The sequence below is a fragment of the Antedon mediterranea genome, chromosome 10 (genome assembly GCF_964355755.1).
Source record: "Antedon mediterranea chromosome 10, ecAntMedi1.1, whole genome shotgun sequence".
Lineage (NCBI taxonomy): Eukaryota > Metazoa > Echinodermata > Crinoidea > Comatulida > Antedonidae > Antedon > Antedon mediterranea.
Genome location: NC_092679.1, coordinates 12,464,101 through 12,483,608, shown reverse-complemented (window position 1 = coordinate 12,483,608; position 19,508 = coordinate 12,464,101). Strand labels below are relative to the sequence as shown.

The 19,508-nt window shown below is 33.9% G+C and overlaps 1 protein-coding gene across 1 annotated transcript; it reads right to left on the bottom strand.

Annotated features, from left to right (window-relative positions):
- Positions 1 to 49: 49 nt before the first annotated feature.
- LOC140060124 (protection of telomeres protein 1-like) lies at positions 50 to 18,585 on the bottom strand. Its single transcript, XM_072106202.1, has 15 exons — positions 18,429 to 18,585; positions 17,134 to 17,280; positions 16,652 to 16,768; positions 16,071 to 16,160; positions 15,331 to 15,433; positions 14,673 to 14,809; positions 11,557 to 11,697; positions 10,280 to 10,446; positions 9,812 to 9,941; positions 9,241 to 9,389; positions 8,531 to 8,694; positions 7,125 to 7,281; positions 5,987 to 6,177; positions 1,821 to 1,909; positions 50 to 819 (listed from the first exon to the last, which is right to left on the bottom strand). The coding sequence occupies exons 1-15, from the start codon at positions 18,543 to 18,545 to the stop codon at positions 559 to 561; spliced, it is 2,160 nt and encodes a 719-aa protein (XP_071962303.1). The 5' UTR covers positions 18,546 to 18,585; the 3' UTR covers positions 50 to 558.
- Positions 18,586 to 19,508: the final 923 nt, after the last annotated feature.

The window sequence follows — 19,508 nt, the reverse complement described above, 5'->3', positions numbered from 1 at the left end:
AAAAATATTATTAAAATTAAAAAAATATTTTCATAGAAAAATACTTCTGATGTTTTTTTTTAATTAGACTTAAATATAAAATAATTATGGTTAATACTATTAAACTAAACTATATTTGAACTCATTAAAAGGAAGAATATGTACAGAAACAACACAAGGTCAGAATTTAATATAATTGGTAAACTATATAATTTATAAACGCTGATGCAGGTTTCTTCTCGATTATCATAACACTATCACACTGGTCTGCAACTAACAACTACATAAACAACCTCCTGGACATTCCAATGACGTTAATTAAACTGAATGTGTGATTTCGCCAGGGGCTACCAAATTGTCAAAGTTGCTGAGTTTAGTCTATGAGTCTAGTTCAGCACGATTTTGTTTTTAAATTTAATTATAAAAAATTAAATAAATAACTATCAGGAAAAATATTAACATTTTTTAATTTGTAAAATTTAGATGGCCAAAACATTCAATTTTATTTAATTAAGTGAAAATTTTATTTTATTAAAAAAAAGAATTGTGTAGTATAATATACCAAATGGAGGCCCAATGTCAATTAAAATCATCCAATACAAGTAAGGTATCACATAATTGATAGCGCATTTGTCCACTCTCCTTCCTTCTAAACAAATTCCCTTTTATGCAACAGTCAAGCCATGGCCGTTCATCTTCTTGTATAATGCCCTTGAGATGCTCTTCACTAGCAGTTTTTAATTTCATTGGACATAAGTGTGTCATGATTGTTTCCAACATTTCTTTTTTCCTTATCAAGTTCTCTACACTTACAGATGTATCTAGGTTTAAGAAGGCTGCCTAAAAAATTAAGAGACAACACAAATTTATTGAAAGTTAGCCAGTGTGCCTTGTATAAATACAACTCATTTGCAAGGAATGGAGTTTATATAAAGGCTAGAGAGCGAACTGAGTGACAAGGTAAGGTCGCCTAAAAAGTCTTGTTTAAAATATTAACAAAACTATTGTACTACTGTACATATTCCAGGCGTTACTCCCACCGTTACTCCCACCGTAGTGACTCACATACCCCAACATTCCAGTAATCAAACATTCTAATTTTCCAGTCACTGACTAACTACTCCCTAAATCAAACAATTCTTCATCTTTACACATCATTCGCCAAAAATATTTACCAGAGTTATTGTTTATTGAACAAGTCTTACAGACTACTGTCTGCATATATCACATAGACGTGCTATGGGGTTTGTGCATGCACAGTCCTAGTTTTAAAATACCCAATTATTATTATAGCCATAGTAAACTATAAGCTTTGGTGTGATAAAGTTTCCTAATGCTTCCGTTCTCTTGAATATAACTGCCTAAAGGCATGGCCAGAAAATTAGGATCTGTTAAAAATACAATTTTCACTGAAGCAAAAAACTCAAGGAACTAGATAAGAAGTCACCCTGTAGAAAGGGATTTGGAAAATGTAAGCTATATAAAGCTGATATTTTTTTTTCAAATTCGTCTATTGGAAAATATGCTTAAAACTAAGCCTTTTAACTGGTCTATATAACGAGGTGGAGTAAAGTCGACCAGTTCCACTAAAAAAATATTCTTTTCATTCTACACATGTACAAAATTTTCTTTAATTGTGTTATAACACACCTTTGAATTCCGAAGGCTACAGTACTGTAGGCACTAAAGCCTATACAAAAATGTCATGCCCATGTCACTTGGTCAACAGCATGGCATAACATTGATAAAATACTTGCAATATAACACCTACACTTAAGTATATCAACCAATCAAAATGGCAAGGATGCGTAGGCATATAAATATATCATGCAAATACTTACAGCTGCTTCATTTTTTACAATAACTTCTATCTTGTCAGTACAATCATAAAAAATCAGTTTAAAGCTGTAGCTGTAGTGCATTAATGGACCTGAATGAAATGTAAAAACATATCTAGTGTTGGTATATTGGAAATTCTTGTTCATTGCTGTTATTGTTAGCAACTGGCCTACAGCCTTATGCTACTACATTATGTGATAAAATGACTTTCTCATTTTATGTATGCACCCTTACTGCCAGTGAAAATAATGTATACCGTAAAACCTCGCAAAAACTGGGCTTCTTTTTAAGATAGTATAGGTTTCTTTTCTTTGAATATCAAAGGAACAAAGTGATTTCAATCAATCAATCAACCGTTCGATTTATATAGCGCCATTCCAACATTCATTGCTCATGGCGCTGTAAAAAAAAAAAAAAAAAAAAAAAAAAATCAGAAAAGGTGAGTTTTGAGTAGTGACTTAAACTGACTCAATAATGATGTGTGTTTAATGTTCAAGGGTAGGTGGTTCCAGAGCCTAGGTCCAGCAACACTGAAAGTCCGATCTCCCCAACTATGTTTGATTTAATGCAAGAAAACTGATGCAGATATAATGTATGATCAAGTTAATATCATCAATTTATTTTACAGTTTAAAATGGTATTTTGATCACAAATATGTAAAATTTGCAGGAAATATCTAAAAAAAATCCTTTTATTGTAGGACTAGTAACATTTACATCAATCACTTAGAAGAAAGAAGTTCAAAAGTAATTTAGGAAAAACGCACATCTCAAAAAGAAGCCCATTTAAGAGTCCCAAAAAAAAAGTTCATGTACTTCTTTTCAAGGTTTTATAGTATTATTGCTTTATCTGGAAACGACAGAAGTGTGTTTTTAACTTGTAGAACAGGAAAGATATGCTCAGAATCAGTAAAAGGTTGAAAAAATTGCAACAGAATTTTTTTCACCACAATGCATTTCTATAAGGTCCCTATATGAACATACTAAAAGTCTAGAAAAATCCAGGTAGGGGAAATAGGTTTTTTTAAACAAAATGGCCGCCAATGGCGAAAAATGTCTAAAAATGAACAAAAAACATATATTTTATATCTAATTACCACTTGATAGCAGTTTTTATAATGCTTTTTATATTTCTTAGTGTCAAACATTTAAACTGCAATATACATATTAATTAAAATGCTATTTAGCAACAAAAACACACATTTAAGTATCAAGATATCACCACGGTTATAATAATAGACAACGTAGTCTTATGCATTATAATGCAGGACTACGGTGTCTAATAAAACAGTTCATTTTACATTTGTACTGTCACAACAATAGAATTATACAATCTTAGAATCTATTAATCCATTCATTTTCATTGTCCAGTTATCATCCTCTGTCTATAGGTAGGAATTAAGCATGTGCTGATGCCGTGGTATTCGTCACAAACAGTGGTACTGGTGGTAAATTTGTCATCAATGGACACATCACGCCATTTGTAACTTTCCATCCCTCAGTCTGTGGGTTGAAGAGTACTTTCTATCCACTGCTGTACCATGGTAATATACACACAGGGAATGACATTTTGCAGCATTTGTTGTAGGGGGAATAGACTTTATTTCAAGTGCTGTTTTGCTTTTTGCTACTTTCTCCCAGAACGTATTCCTCCATACAGTATAGCTACCAATGCCAATTCCTCTGATGCGATGGTTTCTTTTTTTTTGGAGACGTTTGGTTTTACAGAGTTTGTAAGCATACTACTGCCCAGGTGTTAAGACTTTTTAAGACCTTTTCCTATACCAAATAGATGGGATGTAGTATCATATCCCTGGATTCCATGTATAAAAAGCAAACTAATTTTTACAGAGCTTCACACCAAGGACAGACTTTACATGCATTCACAGTGCTCCCCCATCGAGAACATACAGTATTAAATCAATGAATGAAGCAACCGCGACAGAATATATATTTAAGAGGAAAGAACACATGGGTCAAACCAACCATATTCATCAATAAAGAAGCAGTGCACATTCCCTCACATATACTATTTCATCATCTATGTGAGACAGTCATACACAATGCCTCATTTGGTCAAAAAAAAATCTTATACTTTTCCTGCAGCCCTCTTTTACTCCATTGACTCCATACACACTGCTAGACTACTCAGAAACCTTCATCTCACTGCCCACTGTTTGCTACATCAAACCTCTTGGCCCGAAACAGCAACATTTCAAGACACTTATTATGTACCATGTATGTTTGTTACGTTATGTGAAGGCAAAGTAAACTATTGTGTTTAATGGCTATAATTATGGGCCGTAAGTAAATTTGGTTAGGAAAAGGTGTTGGTCTTAAAAATCATCACATCACAGTAGGAGTTGTATGTCAAATTCTGTAAACCAAACAGTTTCCAAAAAAAAAAGAAAACATTGCATCAGGAATTTGGCATTGGTACCTATATATTATGGAGGGAAGTCAATGGAGACTTTAGACAGCCTCTTTTCTTTGAGAAAGTTGCAAAAAGCAAATCTATTCCCTTGCTGCAAAATTTCATTTCGTGAGTCTTTATTACCAGGTATAGCAGTGGATAGGAAATACTCTTCAACCCACAGACTAGGGATGGAAAGTATTGATGACAAATTGACTACCAGCACCAGAGAAGCTATTAAAGTTGATTAGATGTACCTATAAATAAGGTTGTAGTAAAATGAATTGCCGTTGCAGAAAATATGGTTTGGACTGCTGCTCCACTATTTTTTAAGAATGCCACGGCATCAGCACATGCTCAATTCCCCACCAATAGATGGAGGATTAGATACTGACAAGATGAAAGTGAAATTACCGCATTTATTTGAATAAATGCCCTTGGTGGTTGATTTTTAAGGAGGGTAGTGGGGGCGTGTAATCGTCGTGAGGAGTTTATTCGGAGAGGCGTATATTTTTGTGGGTGTAATGTGGGAAACGTGTATAATCAAATAAATACACCCTTTAGATATGAACAAATACAACACCATTCAGTGAATTCTATTACAAATACAGATGTGTTAAAATACAATATTGTGTATAATATGCATGTGGTACATTCGAGGAAATAAATTCAAAATGATGTCCGATGGGAGCGGGGGAGGGGGTGCGGTGGGGTAGGTTATTCAAAATGATGTCCTATGGAGGGGGAGGGGGGCATTTATTCGGTTTTTCTAAATGTAGCGTTTATCCGAATAAATACGGTAATAGATTGTGGCGCAAGGATTTTCCCGATGAGGGGGGGGGGGGGGAGGGGTGGAGAGCGCAGCCAGCATCAATTGGCTGGGCCATCAATGGGAGCGCACCCAGAGGTTCCGATAATATTATACCGGTAAAGGGTAGTTTTACTCACTTTTAAAAATGAAAATCCTTGAAACAGCACTCAATGGGGTATTGTTTTATATTAGGAAATATCATCATATTGTCTACATAAAAAATAGCCAATTGTGGAGAGGGGATGGGGGGACGGACAGACTCCCTCACCCTTCTCATTTGATCTCCCATCCCTATACCCCTCCCCCACTGGCACTACCAATGTTGTAATGTATTGTTATAACAGTACAAATGTAAATGAACTGATTTATTAATAGACACCGTAATCCTATGTATTAAGCATAGGAAGGACTGCGTTTTATATATTATTATAACTATAGGGATATATCTAGATACTTAAACATTTGTTTTTCGGCCATTTTCTAATCAACAGCACTTAAAATAATGTGTTTATTGTAGGTCAGATCTTCGAAATTGTAAAGAAAAATATAAACCATTGTAAAAACTGTTATAAAGTGGTAATTAGATCTATCATTTATGTTTTTTTGTCCTTTTTTAGGAATTTTCGCCATTGGTGGCCATTTTGTTTAAAAAAACCTATTTCCCCTACCTGGATTTTTCTAGACTTTTAGTATGTTCATATAGGGACCTTATAGAAATGCATTGTGGTGAAATAAATTCTGTTGCAATTTTTTCAACCATATTTCATAGTTTTCCTGTACTATTGGCAGAGAATGTAAAACAGCATATTTTAAACAGCTATTAACATTCATCCCATTGATTTTAATATTCGTCACTTCAAAACAAAGGCCTTCAAAAATTGTCAGACAAAATTTAATCTAATCTAATTCTCTTCATTTTTGTTACGACTTGATTTTGGTATTTACCAGCTTCTTTTTCTCTTGTACACTTTGGGCATTCAAATTTAATTTGTTTATTCTGATGGTCAGATGCCTTTTTGGGTGTAGAAGTACTTGCTTCGTTTTCTACCCTTCCCTCTGCCAACATCAACAACATCGATTTTTGCCATTCTTTAAATTGTCCTTGCTCAATTTTCTCAACAGTAGGAAGTTTTGCTCTATAACATTAACAATCAAAACTTTCAGGTTTATAATTGATTCTCATGATAAGTAAAATAAATAAAATTCAAAATATTAAATGTAAAGCTCTGTCTACACTACCAAATAAGTTATGACAAAAAAAGTGTGATGTGTCCAATATGGTAGTGATGATATATGGGCACATCATACTTTTTTTGTCAAACTACAATAGTTTAATAGTGTAGACAGGGCTTACTTGTTCTCTCTTTGATAGTGAAGATAGAACTCTGTTCTGTAAAATCTTTTTGACAGAAAATGGTAATCACATAAAATTTGATAGTGACAGAACTAACCATATCAAAGTTATTATACTACAGATACTACAGTAACTACATATTGTTTGTTCTTTTTAACAATGATTATTTAGCATGCTTTTCTGGGCATACAATGTTGATTCACTGCCTGATAAACTCCTACCAAATGCATTGATGTAAAAAATGTAGATACTGCAATAACTGCAGTAGAATCATTTTTATTCCCAACTACTACTACCAAAAAACCTATTTCACAAGAATTTCAACAAAATGTATTGTCCGAATGTGTAAAAGACATTGTGGGATAGAATAGAGCTGAATGGATGTGGCCATTTTGAGTCAATGAAGCCTTTTCTTACTGTAGAGGATTGAGATACATAATAGCATTGTTACATGGTAATGCTAAAAAAAATAATAATTTAGCATTTTAATATCAAAAATAGTAATCAGAAATAAAATAAAGGTGATTTCTTTCTTTTAAAAAAAATAATTCGTCTGTACACTATTCTATTTTCTATTGAAGATACCTCAATATTTATCAATAATAATTAATTTATGGAAATTGCATTGCCCATTGTGACCTTATAGTAGCTTAAAATACATAGATGTATCGATAGAAACATAAAACACAAAAAAGAAACAAAACACAATGGTTATCAGCATACACTAACCTTTGTTTACACTTTGGACAAACTAATTGAACAAATTCATTAACTGCTGATGGTTCAAAATTAATCACTTTTGCACGGATCTTAGATAAATTGGGAATTTTCTTCTCTAATACATCCTTGATTGTCTTCACTTTTATTTCATAGTGACCTGAAATTACTTTAAAAGAAAAATGTTGTTACACGAAAATGAAATATAAAAACTAAATGCTATTACATACAACCTGTCCTATTGGTATATAAGTACTCTAGGCGTTGTTTTCTGTTCTTCTGATGATGAGAATAGAAATATGTCACATTGCAGTTTGCCTATTCATTAAATGCCTCGCTATAGTTATTTTAACTCGAAATATAAAAATTGGGAGAAATAAAAAACATGCTTGAATTTTTTCAGACATGCAGTGTACTCTTCAAATAAATAAAATGTTTATTGGTAAATGTATGTCTAGAAACTAATTGGCCTCGTCTAAGCCTTGTCACACACTAGGATCGTTTACTGTAACTGTTATTGGCAAACTCAGAGTTAAGCACTGTTTGTTCTTTAACACTAACATTCACTGTTACTGGAGGCTTTCATTTTTCCATCTGCAGCATTATATGGCTACAAACACTGTGATTTGATTGGCTAAGCAAAAACTTCAGCAAACTAATTTGGCAAAAATGTGCACTACCTAACTTTTGCAGATGAAGTTTGTCAACTGTTTAAATTAAGACTATGCTTAAAGTAGTTCGCTTCCACATGCACAAGTGTTTTAATTTGTTTGTTGATGTACATATTGATATCTTTTAAAATCAAAATTGCTGTACAACAAATATTTCTTTCTTATATTTTATTGTATCATGCAACTGCCTTTGTGACAAGATGGCACTCAGTCGCCTGTACATGACACGAAAGATGAACTTGGTATATTTGTTTTAAAGGTGGTTTTATTTTTGAGCATAAAAAGTATCATAAAAAAAAAGATAGATATTAGTCTTTTTATACGATTTACTTCAAACCCAGAATAATCCACTTGAGTGAATTTCAGGAGTGGAAGGGTTAATCACTCGGCTATTTTAAGTTGGTTTTAATTGTTTTTACAAGTAATGGTTTTAAAAAGGCATGAGGCACATTATGTATAAGGCGTGTGGCGCAGTGTGTTGGACATACTGCTGATCGTGAGATCGAATCCACTGCTTGTCGCATTGCTTGTAGCCTTAGGCAAGATACTTAGGTTTGCCTCTCTCCACCCAGGTGTACAAATGGGTGACACAAATTTGCGCTGCATTATGGGACTATGTTTCTATACATGTTTGAATAAAAAATCACCGGGATAATATGTACAGTGCTTAGAGGTTTCAAAACATAAGGCACTTTATAAATCCAGGATATTATTATTGTAATCTATATGAGCATTAGACATACATACTGGTTGCTGATTCCTGCATGCATACATCATTTTGGCCTGCTTCATGATCTAGTTCTTGCATACTACTAGTGGTTACAAAGCCTCGTTGTCTTTTCTGCTTCAGACTCAATCCGTCGCCATTCATTCCACTTTCTTGACGTCTCTCTTCGGCTGTGTTAAATAATCTAAATAATAAAAGAAATGAAATTGCAAAAACAAAAGCCTTCAAAATTTTGCTAAAGTAGTTTATTTTCACCTGTATAATAGTGCAAAGATTTTTTTCTTCTTCCCTCATCGATAATGTAATTATTTTTGTAAAATCATCGGCATGGTTTATGACAAAAATGTAAAAAAATTCCACGATTTTCAAAAAAGTTCAGACTCATTTGCGATAGACTGAACTTTAATAATTTCAAACACAACGCAACATATCACAACTCAACTTTGACAAGACTTGAAGGATTGTATTTAGGATTCACACAATTTAATTTTCTCATGACAGGGTAAAAAGTTATAGTTTAAATTCTGATTAATAAAAAGAACTTTAAATAAATCTTATAAATAAAGTTTTTCCATGACTTTTTAAAGAAAGCCAAATTTTCTATGGGCCCCCCTGGCCGGAAAAAATGACCATGATTTTCCAGGTTTTAAGTCTGATCTGTATGATCTCTGAAGAAGAAGACCTAGTTCTAAAAATGTTATTTCTTCTTAATTCTTACTTGGTGTTTTACCTTTTCATCCTTGATACAGCAGGGTGATCTTCTGGAATAGATATGACACCTCTCCCAAATTTAGTACCTCCATGCACAACAATCTCATAAGTGTCATTTGTTTCAAAGTTTACAACATGTAGATTCTTGATAGTTATAAATTGGCCAACCTGAAAAATACCGTAATAAAAATAGTTAAAAACCATGTGTCTAGGGTTCGGATACAGATTAAACTTGAAAAAAAATAACCTTTAGCTTGTTCTAGTCAATCTTTATCAATGCGAAGTTGGCCTAATAAAGATTCAATTTCACTCACATCAACAACAATTTATTTTTTACTAAAGTCATATTACATGTGAACTTGCCTTAAGATTTGATACAGACTTCAAATGGACATCCTATATTCAAACAGTGACAAACCTTTCTACTATTCTGTCTCTATGTGAACTCACCTTAAAATTTGAACCTTTTTACAATTCATATTTCATGTGAACTCACCTTAACATTTGATACAGTCTCCACATGGTCATCATACACCCAAACGTGACATAACCATTAACCTTTCTACAATTCATATTTCATGCGAACTCACCTTAACATTTGATACAGACTCCACATGGTCATCATACACCCAAACATCAACAACATAGCCTTTAGCCTTTTCTGCTAAATCAGTATCCCATGTGAAATCATGTTCATCTGTGTCTACCCAACGAAGAGAACTACAACATATAAATTTTGAATGATCTTAATTTACAAGTTACATACAAGCTTTGTAATTAACTTGCGTATCAAAATATACAATTACAATATTAAATCCAAAGTCAAATTACTGAAAAAATTACAATGCTGTGGCTGGCTGAATCTCAATAAAGATACTACAAAATAAAATAAACAAAAAGCTAAATCAAAATGAAAGTAAAATAGCCAGAACATTTGCAGAGCTTTCGGACAACACTAGCCCTTCATCAGTGCAAAGTAAATATTATTATTTACACTAATAAGAAAATTAATGCCTACTTTGTCGTCATGATGCCAGTTATTTCAGAAGAAGAATCACCTGTTAAATAATGAACCATCCCACACTTTCAGAGCAATGCAATTGATACTTGGTATTGCCACTTTAGCCACTATTTGAACACTGATATCAAGATATTCACTGCCTTTTATGGACGATAGACACCTCCCCTCTTCCCCTACATTCTTCCATTTTCGTAACTCATCCACCTGAAATGATAAAATTACAAAGATGTCAACTGTACTTGGTCAAGTTTATTTTTTTAAATTTCAGCTTTAGGTGCCAACCAATTAAAAAAATGTGGTTTAATTGATTTTTTTTGTCGTAAATTTTGAGTTAATATTTCATGTAATAGAGGTTATCTGCAATTAATGTTACATAAATAACATGGACATTCATGACCCTGATGAAGAAGCTTATAATTGAAAACATACATAAATCTAGTACTCCCATTTGCTTAAAACAATATTATATGGTTGTGTAAGGCACTATATTAAAGATGTATTGTCCCCCTGAAAAAATTCTTAAAACATTTTTTTTTAATATTCCATTTCAATGTAACATAATAGTTATCCACATTTACCAAAAATTGGATGATAAAAAAATGTATTTACCTGAAAAAATGTAATTTAAAGCAAAAAATGGTCAAATTGGCTGCCAGCCAATGGATTTTTAGTTGAATATAACCATTTATTTTGTCATTTTATAAGTGAAAACATTTTTTTTTTTAGTTTTTTTTTCTATGGAAGTGATTAACTTTATTAAAACTACAAAATAACATATTCAAAGTCTGATTTAATTAATCTCTATTTTTCATGTTTTTGGAGGACAATACATCTTTAAGTAGAGCTGTAGCTTAGTGGTTTAGATGCTCGGCTACCAATCCCAGGGTCCTGGGTTGAACTCCTGTCAGGTGCCAGAATTTTTTTCTCATGACAGAACAAGACTTATAAGACTTTGTGTAGAGAATCTTGTGTACATGTTTGTCTTTGTGATTATTTAAGGTTGAGGCCGCTTTATTAGCCTTAACAGCTATGGCGTTATATGGCCTTGTATCCAAACTGTCATAATTTTTTTTTGTAATCAAATAAAAATACTATTGGTATGGTTAACCGCATGTAATTTTGTCTAATTGTCTTCTGGCATGATCAAATACACGCATTATTTCCAACCTTGCAGAAAGAAAACAAGCTGTGCCAATAGTAAAAAAAAAATTACTATTGGCATGGCCAATCATGCCTATAGAAACACTCATGTACATCCAAATTCAATCAAGTCTTTAAACCCTAAATGTTTCATTACATGCACCCTTATCTTACCTTCTTTTCATCATCTTTTGTCATCGTGTACAATGGAGTGGATGACCTAGGTTTATAACCAGTTCCCTTTTCACCTGAGAACACTAGTGAGGCAAACCCTGGATGCTTAACAGCCTGTAACGCATCTTTGTACATCTGAATCTTTAAAATACAAAGTGTAATTCATAATAATATATACTTATATAGAGCTTGTTATCAAAGCATGTAGGATTTGAAATAAGAAGCCAGGGATCAGTTGATATTGAGAAATTCACAAATAACATTAAAGCCTGTGTGTCTAATATAACCGATGTAAGTGTAATTCTTGAAGACAGTGTAGAAAGCTATTCTGATCTCAGAGCTGTACTTGATTTACATGCGCCAGTTCAGAACAAAACAATTAGGCAAAAGGAAGCTAAACCGTGGTATACCGATGAAATTCGATCTGAAAGGAAAGTACGTCGTCAACTTGAACGTAAATGGATGAAATCAAAGCTTCCTAAGGATAGACAGGAATACTGTGTTCAAAGATGCGTTGTAAATGGACTGATTGAAAAGGCCAAGACGCGGTATTACTCTAGTCTGGTTAGTGACTGCACAGGTGATCAAAAGAAACTTTTCAATATAGTAAATAAACTTTTACATCACTCCAAGTCATCGGTCCTTCCTTCGTCTGTCTCCGATGAAGCTCTTGCTGAAAGATTCTCTGTGTTTTTTGTAAATAAAATTAAATCAATTCGTGATTCACTAGAAAATGAAAATACTGGCGAAGTTATAACTGCTTCTGATAAATGTAATATATCTTATGGTTTAACTAGGTCTATACGGTTTTCTCAGTTCGAACCTGCAAGTGATGAGGAAATTTTAAAAATTGTCAAAAATTCTTCCTCTAAATCGTGTGCACTTGACCCGGTACCAACTTCACTGATTAAGAAATGTACTTCTGCATTTATTCCATTAATCACACATATTGTTAATAAGTCTCTTGAAAGTGGTTCTTTCCCAGAGTCTCTAAAAGTCACCCATGTTCGACCCACATTGAAAAAAACAGGTCTAGATCCCGAGATTCTGAAAAACTACAGACCTATCTCGAATCTTAGTTTTTTAGGAAAAATAATTGAGAAGGTTGTTTCTAAACGGATTTTGTCGCATGTACAAAAACATGGCCTACTTGATCCGTATCAATCTGCCTACAAAGCGCATCACAGTACTGAAACGGCATTACTTCGTGTAAATAATGACATCCTATGTGGGATGGATGATGGAAAGCTAACTGCTCTAGTATTATTAGATTTAAGTGCAGCATTTGATACGGTTGATCATTCTGTGTTGCTAAATAGACTCAGTACTTATATTGGTATTGAAGGAAATGCACTTGATTGGTGTCGGTCATATTTGGAAAAACGACCTCAACACGTATGTATTGGTAATGCTATTTCAAAAGCTTCTTTTCTAAACTTTTCGGTACCACAAGGATCTGTTCTTGGGCCGCAATGGTTTACTATTTATTTACACCCAATACGGGATATCATAAGTAAATATGATCTGTGCTATCATGTTTATGCTGATGATACTCAGATTTATATTTCTTTTAAACCTACTACTATGAAACACAGTGACATTTCTTTGGAATTGCTCCAACATTGTATCTATGAATTGCGTGTCTGGATGAAAAACAACTTTCTTAAATTAAATGATGAAAAAACAGAATTTGTTCTCTTTGGATCAAAACAGCAGTTGGAAAAACTGCCACCAAGCTTTATTCACATTGGTGAAACCCAAATTGACCCGGCTAGGCAGGTTAGAAATCTTGGGGTTGAAATGGATGTGGGTATGACTATGATTTCTCATATCTCAAAAACTATTTCTGTGTCGTCTTTTCACTTGCGAAACATTCGAAGGATTCGTAAGTTTATAAATGAGACAGCAGCTAAACAACTTGTTCATGCTTTTGTCACTTCATGACTAGATATGGGAAACTCTTTGCTATACGGGCTACCACAAAAACAACTCCACAGGCTCCAACTGATTCAAAATACAGCGGCACGAGTTGTTAAAAAATTACCAAGATAGGGACACATATCAAATACTTTGGAAATATTGCATTGGCTCCCTGTTAGGTACCGCATTGTTTTAAAAATATTACTCTTTGTTTTTAAGTCTATAAATGGCATGGCTCCTGAATATATTTCTGACATGCTTAGGCTGTATGTTCCCGGACGTAATCTGCGCTCTAGTGACTCGCTGCTTCTACATCAGCCTAAGTCTCACCACTCATGGGGTGACAGAGCATTCTCCGTTACTGCTCCTCGTCTGTGGAATGCTCTACCGAGCTCTATAAGATTTTGCAAAACTGTTGATACTTTTAAAAAATTATTAAAAACACATTTATTCATTAAGGCATATGGAAATCATGAGGTTTCTTAAAGTTGTTTAGACTTAGAATTGTTTTGTATACCTTTTCCTGGCCAGCATTATCTTTGGGGTGCCTCTGTCTTGGTTGTTGTCTCTGAGCACCCGGTCGTCTGTGGCAAGGCAAATGTGTATCCTGCTCCTTTGTTTGGTCACCTAGGTAGGGGTTCGGGACCGCGACAGAACGACAACGGATGGGGACCCTCCAAAGAAATTGTATTTTATTTGTCAGGAATTTGTATGATTTATTTATTTTTTATTTTTTAATGCGCCTTGAGCACTCTGGAATGGTATGTGCGCTATAAAAATCTTATTATTATTATTATTATTATTTATTTATCAGTTATAAGCTGTGGACTTTGATGTTACACCTTTTCTTCTCCTCTCATGTCGGCGCTGCCAACTACAGCACAACCTGTTCCCGACAGTGGCTGTACACTGGGTAACTCCATATAATCTAAAAAAACTAGCATGTTCTTGCACACACATATTTTGTATGTTATTAGCCAAGAAAAATCATTCTACCACCAGAACCAGAGCGAGAGAGCCTCGAACACTTGCCATAAAGGATAAGGATTACAGATACACTGTTTTAACCGACTCATAGCTACAACTACAGTAGCTACAACTTCACTTTAACAGTACATTTATTTATAGAGTTAAATGTATTTAGAGCCCAAGATTGACAATTTTACTGCAAAAATGTTGAATAAATATACAAATACCTTTAATCGATGCATACGTACTACATCACCAATGGAAAGAACATGTGGTAGGGACTCTTTGTCTCTCATAAACAGTGTGCATGATAAGCCGTCGTTACTAAGTGATTTGTCAATTACTCTCATTGACAAACAATAATCTAAAAGTAATCAAAGTATCGGTAACATTAGAAAATAAATCAAAGATAGGTTCAGTTAGTGAGCCCTTCATATAAATAAACATAAATATGAAGATTTTAAAGTTATGGATTTCAGTAATTTGATCATGTTACATACATTACACTGGCCAAATCATATGTAACATATCACAGGCTTTGTAATACATATGTGACGTACATAGTTACGGAATTTACCTATGCAAATATGGACATAAAATGCCACAAGTGGAGATAAAAATCGTGCAAGATTAGTTGAATATGAAAAAATTATGCATAAATTATAGTGAAATGATACTTGATGTCTCAAACCATGAGATGAAAATTAAATCACGGTCTCTGGATGGAGAACAAAATCCAGACCTTTTAGAAATGTGCAGAAATAAACATACTGTACAAATTAAAGTGTTTGCAAAAAAATGTCAAACTTAATTTGTAAGTTTTCTCCAAAATACAGTAAAGTTAGTTTCACACTATGTTAAGTAAATTGAAAATGCTGACATTACCTGTTCCTCTAGCCCTAAATGGTGGCTTGAAATAGGATACAACACCATACACATTTGCAATCATTCCTTGCTGTAGGTCAGCCAGTGGTGTATACATGTATTCCTGTTAAAAATTCATAAAGTAGACATTTGATGAAAGTTTGCCCCTTTTAAATAAACTGTGAAAAATAAGGTAGAACCCCTCCTTTGGCCTGGAGACATCCTAAGTAAAATTAAACCTCTAGGTAAACAGGCATAAAGTGTGGTACATCATTTTATGTATTATTAAGACACTGGTGGGAGTGAAATAATTATGTTTTAATATAATAAAGTTCTACTAAAGTTCCATTTTTAAAGAATCTACACTATAAGAACAAATGCCAAGTCACAAACAATTTCAATATTAAGGCTGGTCTGACAAAACATTTCTTTGGGATACAATAAAAAGGGAACATTTTTTCAAGAAACGCATGAGGAGCAATGCTGTATATGTTGAGGAAATGCTGTTACCGCTTTTTCAATCTAAAACAACGCTGAGTTTGTCTCACCAAGATAGGAGCTTGTAACAGTCCTTTGATCTTATGAATGGCTGCGGTACAGTACTCTCCGCGGTACAGTGTCTGTTAACCAAAAATTTGAGGAATCCAATCTGAAATCAGTCCAAATTTAGGCGTGCAACTGATTGTGTTGCAACAACAGATAAACACATTGATCTCCGAAGCTCAACATCCTGTTGTTCAGATTGCCTTGACTGTACTAACCTTAACAGGTGATTTTGTATTGGTTGTGTTTGATACTGCTGCACTGGTGGAAGCATTTTGAGTCTGATTTACCAGTTTTGGAGGCCTTGCCTAAAAGTAAATTAAAATATTTTTAGTTTAGTCATTTTCTAAAATGACTTGTTTAACCTATGCAATTTGTGTAAGAAATTTCTTAAATGCACAAAAAATAAACTGAAAATATAACACAACAAAGAAAGAATTTACTCGTCAAAACCAAGGATCAGAAAGAAAATCAGATCATGCAGTCCATTCCAATCATGTCATAAATTATTGACAGAGAATCAGACACCTACAGTAGACGAATAAAAGAGGCAATTTGGATACAGAGAAGACAAAAAAACTATAAACCGAGACAAAGGCGCAAACCAACTCACAATACGTATATGTCCCTTTAATTAGACAAAATTGGCCCTCTAGAGGTCAGTTTGTCTAATTACAGCTTGTCATTCTTCTGAGAAGCTGTTCATGCAACGAGCAATGAAACTGACAACATTTAATTCCGTATTTACCATTGGTTTGATAAAAGAATCTATGACTAGATTTAAATAAAAGATACACACCTGAATGTCTGCCAATGGCACGTCAGTTGGCTTGATGTTTAAGCGAAAGGCATGCAACTTGTCTGTTTTGAAGGTGGTAGATTTCTCAAGTTTTGCATTAAAGATAACAACTTCACACTGCAACAGGAAATGAAATATTAATAAAAACATGTTTTAAAAATGTAATACGCAATTATATTCATAGCATATAAATAAAGCTAGTATAACATACTATTAACATATAAATAACTTGTTTCCTTTTTCAGTTTGACTATTTTCACAATCAACATAAATCTGCCTTAACTATAACATTGATTTACATTATAATATTTTAGCTGATTATTTTATATACTAAATAAAATAATTTTATATACTGTACAGGTGGCCATTTGAAGAGTTCCTACCCTACTTTTCTGTCACTTAGTTCACTCTCTAGCCTTTACTGTATATACTGTAAACTTTTTGGTTATTACAATTAAACATTTCTGAAATACAGTACATACCTTTACCTTGACCTTTTCAAAGTGAGCTGCATACTCGCCAAACAAAAATACAGTAATCTTATCTTTACTTTTACAATCTTCCAGAATAGCTTTTAACCTTTTATAATTAGGCATGATGACGAGGTTGTACTTTGTTTCCACAACTGCCTATTTTCAAATGTAAACAATCAATAACTTACTACATACATTATTTCTATTATTTAAATGGCCAAGCAGTTACAACAGTGGAAACATACCCTATAGTCACAATACGGACAAGGCTTCGAGACTTGCACCAATTGTGGTAGTACACACACAGTCACTATCGTGGACAGCGTCTTTCTGTATGACAGTTAAGTGTCAAAAACACTTGGTTAACCAACTCATTGGAGGGCCTGGGTATACTAGTTTCATTTTATTTGGGATCTGCTAAACATAATTTATTTAATGAAGTAACTATGGATAAAATAGCACAAGGATATGCATCTGTTTGACATCAAACATTCCATCTCTTTTACCAACATAGTGCGGACACCCACAGTGCTACAAAATAAATAAGGGCTTCTTATCGGTGTACTGTATATGCTGTTAAGCTGACATATGGAAGGCATCTACTTTTAAAATGAGCACAAGTGGGATGGCTAGTGATCGGAACTGGCCAGCCAATCCCAGATCAGGAACCACGATTCCGATTCGAATAGTCCCATTGATAAAAAAAAAACCCTGCCATATGTGGCACCACCAAGCAAAAGGAGGTAGGTATAAGTCAAGTTTATACATACAGTAATTATGAAACTAGGCAAAAAAAATTATTTTGATATGACGACTGGTTGAAAGGTTATTAAAAATCAAACTTAAGGCACTTCAATAAGTTTTTTTCGAGAAAACCGGCTTTAAAAAATTGCCTGAATATAACAAGTGTATTCGATGCGCGTTGGACTCACTTTCTCCTTGATATTTTCTTAGCAACAGCCACTTATTGTTGAATGACTTGAATATTGACGTAGATTGTTTAGTATAATATAAAGATATAAAGATTTTGCCTTAAACATGTAACCCTAACAAATAGATAGATGTAGATAGAACATGCTATTTTAAAAACTAATTTAGGGCATTTTGTGAGTTTTGACTTAAAAACTGTTCAGGTAATTTTTAAAATTAATAAATGTGTTTTTGAGAAAATTTGATACACAGAATTCAAAGAACGCGTTTGTTTGATTGGCAGCATTGCTTTAGATAGCGCGTTGGAAAAATAGTTTGATGTCATTGTCACCGTCAATAAATATCCTTGTGCTATTTAATCTATGATATACAACCTTAATATACATGTTTTGTAAAGATGTTAAACTTGTTATGTCACCAATACATATTTGTTTGGCTTGGGAAGGAAAGACAAACTCTGAATCACTGTCTAGTAACTTGAACTTAGCCATTTTCTGAAAAAAAAACAAAAAAACGATAGTCGATCGCAGGATATTTAGTAATATTCATTACACCATGGATTATGTAGGCCTAAAGTAAAGCTAGCCTAGGCCCTAGTGTCTAGCTAGTAGGGCCTAATTAAAATTCGCATTTGTGGATCTTCCCAACAACGGGTGTCTAGGCCTACCTCCTACCCAACAAGCCTCATAATTATAATTATTATAATAAATAGGCCTAGGCCTATATTACTACTTCTACTATATATTACTATTAGCCTAACTAAGAATAGGCCTAGGCCCTAGCTAGTTAGCCTCTTCTAGTTAGGCCCTAGCCTAGTTCTAGCCCTAGGCTAGTCTGGTCTGGTTAAAATAGGCTTAGGCCTAGCTAGCCTAGCCTAGGCTAGCCTACTAGCTAGGCCCGGAGCCCTAGAGGCCCTAGGTAGGCCCTACTAGGCTAGCCTAACCAGGCCTAGCTAGCCTAGGCTTAATACACTGCACAGTGCCAATATAAATGATATATGATCTACTATTAGGCCTAGGCTATTTAGGTTGGAAAATTACTTCATACATTTTGCCACAAGTGTTATTATTTTAACTTCACCGCCATCGCTTCCAAATATCACAAAACTATTAACTGGCAAAAATCATTAAATCAACGATCTGACTAGATCGCCACCAACGGCGAATTTAAGACTCCCCCTCTCTCCCCTCGTCTGTCTCTCCAAAGAAAACCAATCAGACTGTCAAACTGCCAATATTTAATTCGGGCTGGCTAAATGAAAACCAAAATGAGGTTTAACTTCTCAGAGGCTGAACCAGTAATAAATATTCCAAACTATAATTTGTTTTAACATTTTTTTATTATATAGGTTGCAAACATCAGTCAATTATTTTACAATTTGCCGCACATTATGGGCTACCTCCTGGTACCGTAATAAAACTGTGTATACATATAGAAGCAAGACACCGCACCCA